This window comes from Lepisosteus platostomus, chromosome 4 (genome assembly GCF_059453375.1).
Source record: "Lepisosteus platostomus isolate fLepPlt1 chromosome 4, fLepPlt1.hap1, whole genome shotgun sequence".
Lineage (NCBI taxonomy): Eukaryota > Metazoa > Chordata > Actinopteri > Semionotiformes > Lepisosteidae > Lepisosteus > Lepisosteus platostomus.
In genome coordinates this window covers 52,058,228-52,077,074 of record NC_142614.1, presented here as the reverse complement: position 1 = coordinate 52,077,074, position 18,847 = coordinate 52,058,228, and the positions used below count along the sequence as shown (strand labels likewise).

The 18,847-nt window shown below is 36.3% G+C and overlaps 1 protein-coding gene across 1 annotated transcript in view; it reads right to left on the bottom strand.

The window, feature by feature from the left end:
• LOC148673407 (long-chain fatty acid transport protein 6) overlaps nucleotides 1-18,847 on the bottom strand; it is a 32,353-nt gene that overhangs the window by 7,113 nt on the left and 6,393 nt on the right. The window contains exons 3-8 of the mRNA XM_088629827.1: nucleotides 16,978-17,136; nucleotides 15,578-15,702; nucleotides 12,948-13,142; nucleotides 11,551-11,641; nucleotides 10,360-10,558; nucleotides 4,470-4,567 (exon numbers count right to left, since the gene is read on the bottom strand). Coding sequence (XP_088485953.1) covers nucleotides 4,470-4,567; nucleotides 10,360-10,558; nucleotides 11,551-11,641; nucleotides 12,948-13,142; nucleotides 15,578-15,702; nucleotides 16,978-17,136 — 867 coding nt within the window. The remainder of the gene's footprint in view (nucleotides 1-4,469; nucleotides 4,568-10,359; nucleotides 10,559-11,550; nucleotides 11,642-12,947; nucleotides 13,143-15,577; nucleotides 15,703-16,977; nucleotides 17,137-18,847) is intronic.

Genomic DNA, 18,847 nt, shown 5'->3' with positions numbered 1-18,847 from the left:
AAAATACACACCGGTATTCCATTTCTCCCTAAACATTGTAAGCTTCGAAGTCTTTAACTAACGTGATACCGGAGTCAACAAGCATACTTTTAGAATTTGATTAAAAGGGAATATAATATGGAATCGCGTATCTCAAGAAATTAATAACGATATAATTATATTCATGTTGCAAAAGAATTGCAACGGACATAAAAACTCCCTTGCATGGTTTCATTACGACCAGAATCGGTCTTGAGATATTTTTAACTTGATTTACAGTATTTGAGAGGTATGTCTTAACACCGATACTACAGTGCTTAAGTACTGCTCACGTATATGTTTCTAGGTTTATATTATGCATTTCATACGGTCAAATTACTTTTGAGCAACTAATAAGAAGCGCGAAACGGTATGCGTTTTACTTTCGTTTTGTGCTGGGACCCGTGGATTGATTAGAGATATCAAGTACATACATGTCATTTTTTAAATGTTGTAGTTCGTCTTGAAAAAATGTTACGAGTACATCATCTATCAACAATTACACAGGTTCTGTTTCCATATTGCGGATTTTGGTTACTTAATATTATTTTCTAGATTTCACGTTGTGAATATGATGGGATGTCTGATGGGATGTTTCTAAAAATCCATCCTCTGTAAAACGTCTTCTCTAGTTGTCCTGCATATGTATTCGCTAATGAAGCTGTGTGTTCTGAGCCTGGATCTCTACATTTCTGTATGAACCAGCTTAGAGGGCTAAAGACAGCTTGTGTTTAAATTGACTTGATGTGACTTGTTCTGTGCCAAGTCACATTATTTTATAGCGTTTTTAAAGCGTTATCAAATACGGTGTTACTGAAGTTTACTGAGTCCCATGTCACATGGTCTGTGATTGAAACCTGTAAAACCGGTTTAATTCGTCACAGCCAGCACTCTTCAGGTGTGAGGGTCTTCTGCTCAGAATGAAACGCTAAAATGTTTGTGTATATTCTAATGGTAGTGGGGGCGGGGTGTGTGGGAACAGGTTTGGTTGAAATTGCATTGATCTATGTTCTTCACACCTGAAACATTTTCTCTGAAAGCATTTTCTTCGCAGTTTAACCGATCTTGTTACAGCATGTTACAGTTTACTATTATTAACCATATTAATTTTAAGTGCTTAATGTAAAATCTTGTAAAAATATATTTTCATTGTTCAAATATACATTAAGTCTGACTATCATATAATAAGTTAAATACAAAACTAAAGAAAAAATAGGGTTAAATATAATTCAAAATATTTTGCTAACAATGTTAACTGTTTATGAATAATAAAATGTATTAACTAAGGAGTAGGATGGCACAGTTGTTAGTATGTTTTTTGTTTTGTTTCTTTTTCATAAATACAACAGTAGTACCTGATGTCTCAGTGGCTTTCAAAATTAAATTATGCATGCAAACCTGTGAACTAGAAAGATAACTAAGATATCCATCCATTATATTCCATAATATCCATTAAATATATGGCGCTGAAATACAGTATGTGTGACGCATAAAAGACACCAAGGGATTGGGTGAGCTCCCATCACAAAAAAAAACTGCGAACCTGCACTACAGCGACCATAGTACAGTATGGAGACCAAGGCGTTTTACGGGAAGAGACGGGGTGCTTCTGCCGCCCCAGCTTCCAAAGAGCGAAGGGTAAGCAAATACAGCAGACTTCATCTGAAATACGCGATTACAGCGCATATTACAAGGTATTATTGCCGTTTTGAATTTTAAATTCAATTATAATTATTTCTTCGTAGCCTGTTCTTCAAGAAAACACCGCACGGGCGAAACGATCTACCACCAGGACAGTAAAAAAGAAAGCGGTAAGACGGAAAAAAAGAAAAGTTTATTTTGACTTCTGTTCCGCGACTGATGAATACTACTGTGTGACTTTATTTCTTACATGAATTATGTTATTTTGCCACAGGCCGTGGGTCTCTGCTCTCGGCCACTGGCCAGGGTGCCAACCTGTAGAAGCAGCACCTGTATGGAGACATTTCGGCAGCAGCGGGAGCATTACGATGCATTACTGGGGAGGATTGGGAGGCTAGAGTTCCAGCAGTCAAACAGTTGAGCAGCTGTCTCCCGAAAAGTGCCTCTCCCCGCCGCGCAGGCTGCAATGCCTGGCGGAAGCTCTGCCCCCCGCAGAGCACACACCGCCTCAGGACACTCCATCCCGGCCTCTCAGTTCACCACCGCGCAGGAATCTGTTGATGCTGTCCCCGCCGGCTATCTCCCCTCAGGAAGCACAGCGAAATTCACAGATGCCAGTGGGACGAATAATTCTCCCAGATGTCCAACTGCTACCCATCACCCAGGAGATGGAGGGGGGGTTGTACTTGCAGTGCATCGGCATAGACGGGAAAGCAAGAGCCGACCGCTACGCCGCCCTCGTGTTTCGAAATCTTGTGACTTTTGAAATTTACTGGGGGTGGACCACGTCTGTAAATTTCGATGGGTCCAGAGGCAAAATTGCCTTGCATTGCAATCTCTGGGAAACCATTAGTACGATGGTGAATCGGAGATTCTCAACCCTTGCTGCATACGACTAGAAAAGAATTCGTGATCGGATCAACGAAATGCTTCGTAGGAGGAGGCGGTCTTTTCCTCTTGTCTAACAGTCTGTCCACAAACAAAACATTCCTGTTAGACAAGAGGAATTGAAAAAAAAACAATTTTGTCAATGAAAACCGGTGTGTGTGTCTCTCCCTGCTGGATGTCCCTCTCACAAACTGCTGAATGAATAAAATAATTTTATTGAAAACGAGTTTGCGATTGTCTGGTCTTTAAATTCTTGAGATACGCGATTCCAAATTATATTCCCTTTTAATCAAATTCTAAAAGTATGCTTGTTGACTCCGGTATCACGTTAGTTAAAGACTTCGAAGCTTACAATGTTTAGGGAGAAATGGAATACCGGTGTGTATTTTTTTCTTTAAAGTACCGAGACCAGCCATATACCGTATGTTTATGTTAAGATTTCCCTTCAGTGGTAAAATTAGATATGAATATTCAATACTTAAACGGGCACAGTTAAGACATTAAATATACATATACATATTGTATACAGTACAGTTTGCATACGGTAATATGTTTATGTTAAGCGATTAAAAAATAAATAAAACTGGAAGGTCCAGCACCACCATTATGTTTATATGGTTGTTTTTGTTGGTTGGTTGTTATTATGGTTATTAATAATACGATCTATAGTTGAAATCTGAGCCTAAATAAAAAGAAAAAGCAAGTGATTAGGTTTATGAGCAATCTAATTACTTATTCGTTTAAAACGCTATATAAAATAAAGTTTATTATTAATTTGCTGGACAGAGCGGTGAACATTATTATGCATAAGACAAAGATAACGATCCTGATCAGTTTAGAAATCTGTGTACGCTGTAAGGTTTTTACTTCTTAAACTTTTAAAATACACGTTTTGAATAGAAAGAAATCCTCTTCCTGGCACAGTGTGTATAGCAGACCAGCATGTCTTTTTTCTCCAATCAGAGGGGTGTCAGATAGTGTCAGCCAATCACCATTCTGCGTTGGGTAGCAACGGGTGACTGTTCTCAGGCGGAAGATGTAAACAGCTTAATGTTCGTGTTAAATAATTTTTTTTAATTCAATTAAACGGGCACAGTTAAGACATTAAATATACATATACATACTGTATACAGTACAGTTTGCATACGGTAATATGTTTATGTTACGCGATTAAAAAATAAATAAATAAAAATGAAAAGTCCAGCACCAGCTGGATTCGAACACACAACCTGCCAGTCGGTAGTCACGCACCTAGACCAGTAGGCTACAAGACAGCTCGCATGATCAGGCAGGCGAAACAGCCCTACACAGCCCTGCCGCAGTACACGGATATAATCATACCGTTATTAAATTCTTTAGATACGCGATTCCATATTATATTCCCTTTTAATCAAATTCTAAAAGTATGCTTGTTGACTCCGGTATCACGTTAGTTAAAGACTTCAAAGCTTACAATGTTTAGGGAGAAATGGAATACCGGTGTGTATTTTTTTCTTTAAAGTACCAAGACCAGCTATATACTGTATGTTTACGTTCCAAAATTAATATCGTTTATGGCCTTCACACGTGTTACAGTATGCTCCTATTCTTTTTATGCTCAGCTACTAAGATTTCCCTTCAGTGGAAAAATTCAATATCTACAACGGGCACAGTAAAGACGTTTACAGTAAGTCTTTCTACGACAGACCAACGGACCACGAGTGCCCCTGTCGGTCAACCAATCACGCACCGCGGTACCCCGTGTCATCATACCTGCGGTATCTGTACCGCGGTGTCTGTACCGCGCACTTTGAATGGCTGCATCTGTAGTAAACCTATTTCAATTTATATTACACTAATGTCTATTTATCATTTCATTCATGGCATCTATCTCTAATGTGAATTATGTGGTTGGAATTGAAACCAGGAGAATATTTTTTTACCTGGTACACTCACTCCATATACATTCACCTCCTGCAGGAAGTCCACACTGCTTAAAACGTCAGCAACTTCTGTAGTTGCAACATTTTCTGCTTTCCATCTGAAAACAAGATGTGTAGGTCATTAAAACAAAAAGAAAAGCAAATCATTTATGTTTTTAAAATGATTGTAGACTGAACAAGCACAGAGATGTCAAACACATCTAACTTTTCATCATTTGTTTTAACACTGTAAAGTTTACTATATAGAACTTCCTACACTAGTTCTCTGACACGAAAATGAACTGAGCGCCTCAAAAAGCCACATCCAGGAAATATAAAAATAGTAACAGTCTGAGGAAAAGGGTGTCTTGCAAAGGCCTTTCATGATAAATATGTCATATAAAGCCCTTTCCTTGCTCATAACAATTCTGGGCACTAGATGGCATTGAAAGTTTAAAAATCTACTGAATAATGAATAATGAAGAATAATGTGCAAGAGATATTGGTACAGCAAACATGGATCACATAAGTCTTATGTGATTACTTGGAAATAACTTAAAAATAAATACATACAGTAGATGTACAGTAGAAAAAGACAGATTTCAAAGAGAGTTCTATCGATATTTAATTATTCTTTTAATTTACACAAGCATTTGATATTACCCTTCACTAAACTATATCGTCCATCTTTTGGTACCATACACAGTACAGGCAAAACCTTTGTACCTACAGCCTAGAACATTTTCAGTGCAGTGCCCATCTACAAGAGTAACAAAACTGACCAATAAGTCTTACTTTTATTGCATGTATGCGTATGGAAACTAGTCATGTGAAAAAGAAAGTACACCCTCTTTCAATTCAATGGTTTTACATATCAGGGCATAAATAACAATCATGTGGTCCTCACCAACTTCTGTAATTAGACAAATCTAGTCTCAGATAACAGACAAAACATAGCAGATTTCACTTTGTCATTATTTATTCAACAAAAAGTAAGCCAAAATGCAGAAACCATGTGGGAAAAAATAAGTACACTCTTACTGCTTCCATGGGAATTAAGAAGGTAATTAGCAGCCTTCTTAAAGACTGAACAAGTATGACTTTCATGGAAGGGTAGCCAGGAGATTTCTGGAACAATGTCCTTTGGACAGATGAGACCAAAGCGGAGATGTTTGGTCATGATGCACAATGCCATGTTAGGCGAAAACCAAACACAGCATATCACCACAAACACCTCATACCAACCATCAAGCATGGTGGTGGAGGGGTAAGATAAGATCACTTTATTAGCCATATACAATTTCTTGGATTAGGAATTTGTCTTTTTGCATACCCCAGCTTGCTCCATGACACACAGGCACACAAACGGGGAGAGAGAAGCTTGGGCTCAGAGTGCAGGATCGGCCATTTATATGGCACCCCTGGAGCAGTTGGGGTTAAGGGCCTTGCTCAGGGGCCCAACAGAGTTGGATTCCTCTGCCGGCCACAGGATTTGAACTGGCAGCCTTCCAGCCACAGGTGTAGATCCTTAGCCACAGTGCCACCGTTTCATAAACGCCTCTTTATACCAAAATATTCTAGAGACAAATGTGAGGCCATCTGTCCAACAGGTAAAGCTTGGCCGAAATTGGGTCATGCAACAGGACAATGATCCCAAGCACCCCAGCAAATCTACAGTACAACTGAATGGCTGAAAAAGAAAAGAATCAAGGTGTTGGAATGGCCAGGTCAAAGTCCAGACCTCAACCCCATTGAGATGCTATGGCAGGACCTTAAGAGAGCTGTGCATAAACGAATGCCCTCAAACATCAATGAACTGAAGCAATGTTGTAAAGAAGAGTGGCCCAAAATTCCTCCAAAACGATGTGAGAGACTGATAAACTCATACAGAAAACGATTACTTTAAGTTATTGCTGCTAAAGGTGGTTCTACAAGCTACTGAATCATGGGGTGTACTTAGTTTTTCACACATGGCTTCTGCATTTTGGCTTATTTTTTGTTAAATAATGACATAGTGGAATCTGTTATGTGTTGTTTGTCACCTGAGGTTAGATTTACCTAATTTTAGGACCTGGTAAGGACCAGATGATGTTTTGTTATGACCTGATATATAAACTATAGAACTATAGTAAACTATAGAATTGAAATTTATTTTTCACACGACTGTTTCTATAGACCTAAAGTAGAAGATTATTTATATAACTAATATCCAGGGAAATAGTCAACATAGGTCTTGCTTGACCAACTCACTGAAAGTTTTGAACAAGCAGCTACACTAATGGATATACACAGAGCACATGATATGGCTTATTTAGATTTTAAGAAGACTACAGATACAGATTCCTGATATAAGATTAGTTCTCTAATTACATGTGGTAGGAATTCAGGAAAAATCCATGTGTTTGACTAAAAAATTGTTAATATCAAATAGAGTACAAATAGTTGATGAATGCTCAAGACTGGGTAATGTAATTAGTGGTGTACTACAGGGATCTTTACTTGGAACACTGCATTTCCTAATTTGTATTGATGATCTAAAATCTGATTTGGTTTGTAGCCATGTTTGTAGATAATACTAAAATAGGTGGATTTCAATGTTGCAGCAAATACTGTAGAAGCTGAAATTAAAAGATATGTATATACTGTAATATTAAATATTGGGTAAACACTTGGCATATTTAACGTACAGGTAGTAAAGGTATAAAAAGCTATAAATATGTAACGGGAAACATGGTGTTAGAACAGACTTGTTTAAAATGATTTAGACGTTGATATGGACACATCATTTACAATATCTAAACAATATAGCAAAGCAATTAAAAAACCAAGTTAGGATTTATAGTCAAATAATTAATATCAAGGGATGTAAAGTGATGTTAAGGCCCTATTTAGAATATAGTGCACAGTTTTTGTCACAATATTAAAGAAACAAATCTTAAATCAAGAATCTTCAAGAAACATCCTGCACTGACAGGCTAATTAAAAAATATGTTTTTTAGTCTTGAACAGAGAATACTACAAGGGGACCTAGCACAAATATGAAAAATCTAAAACTGCTGCCAAAGTCGATATAGTGGACTTTTTCAGAATACAACAAAAACAAGAGAACATTAGTGAAGTCTGCAGGGACGTAGATTTGATTTAAAAACGGAGAAGAGGAGGCACTTGCAGTTAGTATTGTGAAAGTATGGAATAGCCCAGCTATACAGTTAAAGCAGACACCCTGCTTTGTTCGATAAACAGCTTGTTCAGATCCTTCGATCATTTGGCTGCCAACTATAAAACAAGCTAGAATGGCTGAATTACATTCTCTCATTCATAACCAGCCATTCAAACTGCTTCTTCCAATTCAGGGTGGGGAGTGATGCTATCCCAGCAAGCAACGGGTGCAAGGCAAGGTACACCTCAGGTGGGACACCAGTCCATCCCAGGGAAGACACACAGACAGACATGCATACATCAGGGCCAATTTTTCCCAGAAGCCAAATAACCTAAGAGTATGTTTTTGGACTGTGGGAGAAAAACCTCATCAACAGAGGGAACAGATACAAACTCCATTCCTGTGTCCAGAAGAAGGGTCCCATTACTCTGAGGCAGCAATTCCTATTAACCTGTGCCACTGTTCCAACCCTTTATTCATAACTGTTCTTAGAGTCTTATAAACAAACTGTAATGCACAAGATAAAGGTCAGCAACCTAAACTCCACTCAGATTTTGTCAAGTCTGTGTCTGGTTCAAGAAAAACCAGGAGTAATATTACATACCTACTGAAAATGAAGCATTTATTTGAAGATAATATGTTTGTTTACTCACTGTTGCTATTGGCACCATCACTTAATATTTAATAATACTGATTTTTTAGAGTTTGTTCCCAGTACAGCCAATACGGGGCACTGGGACTACAGAAAAAATGATAGACAACAGACAAAAGCAGATGGAAAACTTTAGTCTGTTTCTGTATGTACTGTATACTGCGCCATTTTCTTTACACCCATGATTTCTCCTGTGCAAGCTTTATTGCATAATGATTGCTTTCATCTATTTTTGTTGAAATTTCAGGATAAAAATTGCATAAAACTAACAATGGCAGCTCTCAGGAAGCTTAAAATGACCCTGCACTTCACTTAACAGCAAAGCAAAATAGAGAAAGACTCATGCTGGAACCCCAGACGCCACTGGGTAAGCCTCTGACAACCAGCTTTTGACCGGTTACCAGACCCCGAAGTACAGCTCTTGTCATTTAATCTTCTAGATACGCCACCAGCTTCCCACCATGCCTGGGCTAGTATTCTATGCATTGTCTGTCATGAACTAATTTTCTGTGTTCATCCAAGTTCCTTCATTGAATGCATCTATTCCTATTTAGCTTAGCTGATCACAGTTGACAGGCATCTCCTAACCCATCCTAAAGGGTGAGTCGCATCATGTGGTGCTTTTGTGAATGGAAGCAGCTTTTACTTGGCTTGATTCTGTCACACAGTGCCAACTTGGAACCACCTCAATTCCATCTTCCGCTGAAATCAGAAGCAACAATGAGAATACACAACAACAATGTTTCCTGTGAAATCCTCATTGATTGCTAGGAATTTCAGTGGTAATGAGCTCACCTTCTCACTATACATCAGCAGAGCTCGGGACACATGGGTTTTGGTTGAAGGACAAACTGGTTGTCATCATAATTCTGCAGGGCCCCGTGTCACAATTCGCAGCCCTTTTCTGTTCCTCACAGGACGTACACTGATTTTATTTATGAAGTCATGCCATGTCCATGAGAATTTTTACTACTTTGAGCTAGAACATATAGTGCAAAAGCAGAAATAAATCTTTGTCCTGGTCTTGAAAATAAATGTACCATGGATTGTTTTATTACGAAGTTACTGTCACATCTTATTAACCTTTGGTACATTTCCAAGACGCATGAGGGAAATAAAAATTGCATCAAACAAAATCAAAAGACTAATTTCTATTTTTTAAACTAAAGTAATATAATATTTCTTATTTTATTATTTTCTACAGAAAAGAATATCTATAAATATGGGGTTCTACAGGACATTACACTCCAAAACACATTAAAATTCCATTTGAAGCACAGGAATTTAAGTGCCTAAGTGTTTTGAATATAGTATATATATATAACATCCACATTATATACAGTATATCAATCACAGCTTGATTTATTCACAGAACTCTTCCTCATCCACATCTTATTTGTCGTTAAAGCTAAAAGATAGTCCTGATTAACTGACCATTACAGATTATATAATAATTCTTGGGTAAAAAAAAAAAAGAAAAACTTAGGAAAAAAATTGTAAAGTCTAAAAATAAATATATTATAGTATATTTATTCTTCAATTTTATAAATATGATTTGACCCTGTATCATATAAAAATCACACCACAGTTTGTTAGGAGAGTAACGTGAAAATCTTTTCCATTCAAAATGGAGAGGTTAAGCTCAATTTGTGAACTCAATCAACAGCTATGATCTTTGATACAAGTTAAGACACTGAGACACAGTGGTGATTAGGATTTAATGAAGGATAGAATCCAGTGCTTATAGTTTTTATCATACTCTTCATTTAATTCATAAATATATAATGCTTATCTAAAGAACACATTCTCTTCATTATCTCTTAAATGTTCTTTAAAAATATTATAAAAGAGATCATCCTTAAAAGTCATCCTTAAGCCTAGAATAGTTCATTGACAAATAAAATAGATATTTGATGAAGCACTGGCTCCATAGTCATAAACGTGTACAGTACATATTTACCTTTCAACTGAGTTTCTTACTTAAACCTGTAGCCCATCTGTATTCTTCATCCAGAGGGGGCAGTCATCACTTCTCTTTATATATGTGTCCATTACCTCAGTTAGCTAGTCACATATCAAATAATATTAACAGTAATTACCTGAATGTATCTCCTACTCTGTCCCGAAAGTATACAAAATCTTCATCATCATGCAGCATGAGATCACCGGTGTTGAAGTACAAATCTCCCCTTTTAAAGACATTCCTCAGCAACTTCTTCTCTGAGAGTTCCCTATTTCCAGCATATCCAAGGAAGGGGTTCATGACTGACACTGGAGCAACAAGAAGACCAGTCTCACCTACAAAATAAAAAGCTGATTAAACACCAACAGCCTGATTATCACAGTGACAGAAAATGGGATCTGGACTGACCCTATTCTTGTCCTCTAGTTTGTCCAATTTTAGAACTTGTTGCAAATGTATTACAAATATTCTATATTTATATATATGTACATTTTTATATTTTTAGGACTTATGAATAATTTTTTTACCCCTGGAAGACAGGATTTATGGAGGAAAATGTCATGCCTGTAAGAAATATGCCTTTTAAATGAGCCTTTTCTTTTGAAAAGGAAGCATGCTTCAGTAAATTACAGAACAACCACATTTTCAGAACAAAAGTAGCTTGTAATTCATGCAGTAGCTGATCTCAATGGATAATGTTTTATGCAACCTCAAAACTGGCATTACAAAATGGACTATATATATATACAGTACTACTTGACCAAAAGTATTTGGATATCAGACAAAATAACAAAAGACAGCTGTTTACAATGTATATAATATGGTGTTAGCTTCCATAATTGTTTTCTAGCTTTTTGTACTATAATTAAAGGGTTTAAGAATAAACAAAAATGCAGAAAATATTGTAATGTGCCAGAAATTTGTATTTTTAAATTAAATTTGAAAGTTCCGAAAACAGGAACAAAGAGTTCTGTCTGTGTTTAGTTATCAGGTTCTAGCCAGTGAGAACTTGGCCACAGTCATAATTTTCCTTCTTAATATACCCTGAGCTTGGTCATTAACTTGCCAATTGCCACTAAATTATATTTCCCATATGTAGAAATCTTACTTCCCGACCTATCAGAAACAGAGATGCACTAATATTACCACATTCTTCCACTAAAAAATAAAGAAAAATGTTCAGAAAATCTAAAGAATAGCAGTTCTGGGAAAATACGTTTATACAATGCATATATAAAACAATTACATTTTATAAATGAATGTTAGGATGAAAATCTAAATAAAAAGACAACAGTTTAATAAAATATGGAATATATCAGTTTCTTACCCTTCTTGACTTTCACACAATACCCCTTTTCAGTCCGTACTGGTTCATTGCTTTGGAGATCATATTTCAAGAAATCAAAGGGTAAAATGCGCTGAAATATAAAATGAGAAACATTTTTAAGTGTACATAAATAAAGAAGAGTGAATCTAGGCTTTGCTTAGATTCTTACAGATTCAATTTATACACACATATGCAGTCAAATGTTTCCTTATTGTAATACTGTACTGTATGTCTGTTTTAAAACAGTCTAAACAGGTAAACACCCTTATACTGCAGCTCATTAAATATTTAATACTGAATTAAAAATAAAAGGCTTTGACAGCCGTCATTAGCAGCAGGAAATAGCTTGAAATATTCATGTTTATTTTACATTTGTTTTGTTGGACTTGATCCCACTGGAATACTGCAGAGCGAGCTAGCGCTGACATAGTAGCTGACCACACCTCAACTCGCTTGAAAGTGGGTTCCGACAGGAAACCTGTATCACCTGCAGGCAATGTACAACCATGCCCACCTCGAGTGATACACAATATTTTAAATGTCCCTGGACAGTGAACGGGACTCTGCTTTAGAGTTTGCAGTGTGTTAGGGTGGCTCAGAGCCTATCAAGTTTATAGTTCCCGTGTCACCGCTTGTGGAGTTATGTATGGCTGCTGTGGCACCACTAGCTTGGTCTACAGTGTTCCAACACGAGCGAGCTTCCCAGGTTTAGATTAAGATCATTAGATCTAGAAAGGTCTGAATGGGGACCTATGTCAAACTGTGAGCCGCAAAGGAACAAGCAGTGGTTAAGGCCACAACAATAAAGAAAAAGCAAAAAATGTTGTGAAGCCTTCCTCGGGCATTTGGTTTTTCCTAATACCTCATTGCATTAAACTATTCTCTTGACATTGAGTTTTTTTTAAGTTTAGAAAACTAATTTCAAATTAAAACAGGCTTGGTTTACATCTTGTAGTCTGTTTTACATTTGAGTGTTTCATTAAAATGTTTTTACAAATGTAAACCTTAAATGAATCACTTCTAAAACACTGTACAATTAATCTTTTTAATCAAGATGCAATTAAACACAGTATGTTTATGTATTTTGATGTTTTTTTCTATCAGAGGGCTTTTAATAAATACAGGTAACATTTTTTCAGAACAATCATATCAGGGCTACTTACATAAGGAAACATAATTACAGGTATCTATACAGATGTAATTAACAGATAAAATATACATTGTGTACCACAAACTGAGCCACAAGCATTCTGCTTGTACACAAAGTTTTAATAACGACATGTAAGTGCCTTACAATGCATACCTTAACTCTTGAAGAAAAGCCCTTTATTGTAGAAAAATGTGAAATTATAAAAACAAAATAGTTGTACAAAAGCTATACATTTAATATAGCTGACCTTATTTAAAAATCCTGCACGTCCAATTGGTCCAATTTTATTAGTGTAGTTAAGGAAGCCAATACTAGCTTCCGTCAATCCATAAGATTCGACAATTTTAATCTTTCCAAAGCGTTTAATGAACTCTTTCCAAACATCAGATCTCAGGCCACTCCCTGCCGCAATGCGTACTTTATGATTCATTTCACCAGCTACCTGTGGATAAAAAGTTAAGTAAAACATTTTAAAAAGACTCTAAATTACACTTTCTCAATACATATGGTCAGTAGGTTAGGAACTACTGAACAAAATAAATATTTTCTCTTGACTGTTGACTGCAGGGTAGATAAAACAAATACTGGAAAAAATATTTCATTCCTAAAAAGTAGTTTATTTAGGACTCGGCAAAAGTGTGCTGCACACAATATACTACACTATAAATGGCCTTAAAATAAAACTACAGGCCTAAATAAAGTTTATTCAGGTCTGTAGGTGTATAAAAAATGTATTCAAAATAAATTGGAGATGTTCTCTTTTTTAAAACATTTGATAAATATTTACATGTATAAACAGACATATACAGTATTCTGATGTACTAGAACATTGGTTATCATTGGCTGAGTTTTAAGTAGAGTGTCCATAGACCTTTATACAGTTTGTGTATAGGGGCATCTGATTCCTTAGGAGTACAAACCTAAAGAGCAAGACAGACTGTTTTCCAACAAATATTTCAATTTCTGCAATGCTGGATTTATTAACTCCATGCTTTTATATGCCATTTTCAGTCTTGTGAAAAGCATGGTGGGTTAAGGGTACTGGTTACAAAAATGTACCACGGTTGATTTAAAGAAATGTAAAACATCCTTGAAACTGTTGTGTTATAGTTTGGAAGCCTAATTGTAAGATATTGCAATTTAAAAGAACCAATAACCAAATTGGTCAGTGCTAAAAATCAACACTAGCATTATTTTATTATCAGTCTTATATATCAGATTATATACAGACGAACAACCTTTAATGATTAAGATTTATAAGTGTCCATTGTCTATTGTGGCTTGCTTTTGGTCCTAATGATCTAAATAAGGACTCGGGTAATATCTCTCTTAGTAGGGATGTGTTAATTATTAAAATCTTTGTTTCAGAAAGTGACAAAACACACAAACTCACTAATATTTTTACTAATGTGGAAACCAAATACTTAGTATTAATATTGATTATGTTGCCAAAAGTTTCAGCTTGTGTTTGTGTCCAACCACGATATAGTCCAATTTAGTTTAGGAGCAATTTAGATAGTATTTGGCTAAATCATGTCTCTTTTTCGTTGTTACTGTATGTTGCCACAGATTTCTTTCAAGGGCACTAGATTTATTCAGCATGAAGATGTTAGAGTTTGTCACAATTTTTGTCAGGAAACAGTTCTCTCTCTCCCACTACTTTACACTTCCTACATATGGATTTTGAAGGGTCTCTTTTTTTAATTTTGAACAGAGAGGCCGTAACCTGACAGCGCCTTGTTTTAACCTGGCTGGTCCCATTTGGCCAGGGACTTTTGGCCACGATAAAAGAACCAGCTTTGTATGCACAGTCTCTGCTTTTCTGGCATCCCTGACGTGGGCACAGTCGATAAGATTTCTTTGCTGCTCCTTCTGTGTCGTCTCTGGGAACCTGCTAAACACAGCTAATGAAATGTGGTGCACCTGAGCACAACTAGCATTTCTATGCGAGACATTTTCCTCAATAAATCCTCATGTGGAAATCCATGTACAGTAAAATGAGATCGGAGTCCAGTCCCACAGTAACCTCATGTGGATAAAGGTAGGGCCCCAGGTTTTTTTACAATATACTACCTTGTTGCATCACACATGTAAACTAAACGTTTGTGTTCCCTACCTTTTAGCATAGAACCATACTACTATTTGTGAACATCCTGATGATACAGTAGATGTTACAGTTTCCACAAGGATGTTCATCTTGTTATGTCTCTCACCAAAGATGGAGGTAGAAATTCTGAACACTTCAGACACTTTTGTGACTGTGCCTGTGATGATAAATTATATAAAGTGGATTGCAATGGTATAAAGTTTCTTTTTTTTACTCAATATCAATCAAAGTGAATTAAAAGTTTCTGTCTGATTGATATACAGTATACTGTATATATACACAGTATAAAATAAATTACTTATTGTTTTATAAGTAATTATATTGTAATTATTGTAATTGTTATTATTATTTACATTGTGGTATGTAACAAGATCAGACCAAACATCAAGATATTTTAAGAAACTTTCAAATGAGTAACTAAAATTAGTGATTTTTATAAACAGATTACAGCATTAAGCTTTTACGTCTTTTGAGGGTACAAATAAATTTAAACATTGTGTGTAGGCAGTACATATACATGCAGAACACTGTATATAACAATTTCTGAACGATATGCCACTGATGTTTAAACTATGCATTCAATTTTTTACATTTTAAATGTATAATGCTTGATGCACATTTTGTAACAATCGTCCTGTCCTGTAAGTATATAGTATTGCAAGGGTTTGAATAAGAGTATGGACACATTTAAAGAAATCCCTTCAGTCATAAAGCATTCTAAAGAAAAACATCCTACAAACGTCAGGTTTTGAAATGAAGACTGTTCCTACCTTAGGCTGATTAACCAGATATCGACACAGTTCTCCAATATACTGGAATATTGTGACATTATATTTTTGGCAGTCAGACCAAAATTGACTTGCAGAAAATTTCCTCTTTAAAACACAGGTAGCTCCTTGGGTAAGAATAATAATACACAGTAGGTATTCAGATATACAATATGACTGCCATATTACACTGGCCTTTTATTATGTCTACATATACTGTAAAACAAGGTAATTAGTTATAAAAAGCAGTAATTTTTAAATTGTTATGCTCGTTACAATATATTGACCATCTTTAATTTATTTTTAACTATTAAATTTCTGCCCAATCCTAGCAACTCAGCAGGCTTAGAACAAACTTATAATGATATGTTTTAACAGACAAGTGATTAAGTAAATTTGATATAAGACCAAGATTAAATTAAGGTTTGACCCACCCATAAGCATCAATCAAGTAATTGAAGGAGGCTTTTTAATTTGTACCCATGGGACATTTGCCATCAAACACACAGTTTGTAATGTGCAATGGGTGTACGGGTTGAGGTTTGATTTTATCTGGGCCTAAATTAATGGAGAGATTTTGCAGATAGCACATTCTTTGCATAAACACTATAATACTTGTTTTCATTATTTGTAACTCAGATATCACTCAGATAAGTATAACCTATGGCTTTAAGTATCTGAATGAAGAGTTTCAAAAAGGTACACAGCAAATTTGCAAAAGATGTTAATTTGTTTGTTAAACCAATTTCCACCCTTTCTGAAACACTCTAAGGAATTGTAAGGAATGTTTTAAAGAATTTTACAGGAAATATGTTACTGACAATACAACAGGACTGTGGCCTTCTTGTTTAAATTGCGTCTTTCTTTCTTATCAATGTGAAATTACTTTAGTTATTTAAACTATTAATTGTATGGTTAATAAATATTTAGAGTTACTACTGTCATGATTAGGAGAACACAGCCACAAAAAAATGGCATTAATAACCTGTGATTAAGCTTCATGCAAATAAAAGCCACAATATATTGATAACACACAGTGACAGAATGACTGAGAAAGTAAAACAATTTAAGTGTACCGGAACACAACTGTAGACATTTCTTCTCATTTAGTGTGCTAAACAAACCATTTACTATGCTGGTTAAAATATCAACTGAGTTTCTGAGTTTTTTCATCCTTATGGGGATCAGATGGAGAAAATGGTATGTCCCCAAGAAGAATTAATACTCCAATGATAGAAGACATACAGTAAGCAAGATATGGAAGCAATATATATAGCAATAATACATAAGCAATAATGACTCTCACAGTTGTTGATAAAGTATGAAATTAAGTATCTGTACCTGAAATATAACCATTTACAACTGTGAATAAAGTACATAGCAAATAAAAAGTTATTTCATACCAAGTTCAATGCATCCTCCAATCCCTAAAAGGGAAGCTGACATATGGTACAGAGGAAGAGTAATATAGATGTTGTCATTAGTCGTGGCTCCACATAACCGTAGAAAGCATAAGCACATTACTGCTTTCAGGTGACTTATACGAGCAGCTTTAGGAAGACCTTTAAAACAAAAAAAGAAGAATACAAATTATTCATATACAGTGCCTTGCGAAAGTATTCGGCCCCCTTGAACTTTTCAACCTTTTGCCACATTTCAGGCTTCAAACATAAAGATATACATTTTTTATTTTATGTGAAGAATCACCAACAAGTGGGACACAATTGTGAAGTGGAATGAAATCTATTGGATTTTTGAAACTTTTTTAACTAATAAAAAAATGAAAAGTGGGGCGTGCAAAATTATTCGGCCCCCTTGCGTTAATACTTTGTAGAGCCACCTTTTGCTGCGATTACAGCTGCAAGTCGCTTGGGGTATGTCTCTATCAGTTTTGCACATCGAGAGACTGAAATTCTTGCCCATTCTTCCTTGCAAAACAGCTCGAGCTCAGTGAGGTTGGATGGAGAGCGTTTGTGAACAGCAGTTTTCAGCTCTTTCCACAGATTCTTGATTGGATTCAGGTCTGGACTTTGACTTGGCCATTCAAACACCTGGATACGTTTATTTGTGAACCATTCCTTTGTAGATTTTGCTGTATGTTTGGGATCATTGTCTTGTTGGAAGATAAATCTCCGTCCCAGTTTCAGGTCTTTTGCAGACTCCAACAGGTTTTCATCCAGAATGGTCCTGTATTTGGCTGCATCCATCTTCCCCTCAATTTTAACCATCTTCCCTGTCCCTGCTGAAGAAAAGCAGGCCCAAACCATGATGCTGCCACCACCATGTTTGACAGTGGGGATGGTGTGTTGAGGGTGATGAGCTGTGTTGCTTTTACGCCAAACATATCGTTTTGCATTGTGGCCAAAAAGTTCGATTTTGGTTTCATCTGACCAGAGCACCTTCTTCCACATGTTTGGGGTGTCTCCCAGGTGGCTTGTGGCAAACTTTAGACGAGACTTTTTATGGATATCTTTGAGAAATGGCTTTCTTCTTGCCACTCTTCCATAAAGGCCAGATTTGTGCAGTGTAAGACTGATTGTTGTCCTATGGACAGACTCTCCCACCTCAGCTGTAGTTCTCTGCAGTTCATCCAGAGTGATCATGGGCCTCTTGGCTGCATCTCTGATCAGTCTTCTCCTTGTCTGAGCTGAAAGTTTAGAGGGACGGCCAGGTCTTGGTAGATTTGCAGTGGTCTGATACTCCTTCCATTTCAAGATGATCGCTTGCACAGTGCTCCTTGGGATGTTTGAAGCTTGGGAAATCTTTTTGTATCCAAATCCGGCTTTAAACTTCTCCACAACAGTATTACGGACCTGCCTGGTGTGTTCCTTGGTCTTCATGATGCTCTCTGCGCTTTCAACAGAACCTTGAGACTATCACAGAGCAGGTGCATTTATACAGAGACTTGATTACACACAGGTGGATTCTATTTATCACCATCAGTCATTTAGGACAACATTGGATCATTCAGAGATCCTCGCTGAACTTCTGGAGTGAGTTTGCTGCACTGAAAGTAAAGGGGCCGAATAATTTTGCACGCCCCACTTTTCATTTTTTTATTAGTTAAAAAAGTTTCAAAAATCCAATAGATTTCGTTCCACTTCACAATTGTGTCCCACTTGTTGGTGATTCTTCACATAAAATAAAAAATGTATATCTTTATGTTTGAAGCCTGAAATGTGGCAAAAGGTTGAAAAGTTCAAGGGGGCCGAATACTTTCGCAAGGCACTGTATATATTTGAAAAGAACATCCTTACAACTAAAAAAGCAAAA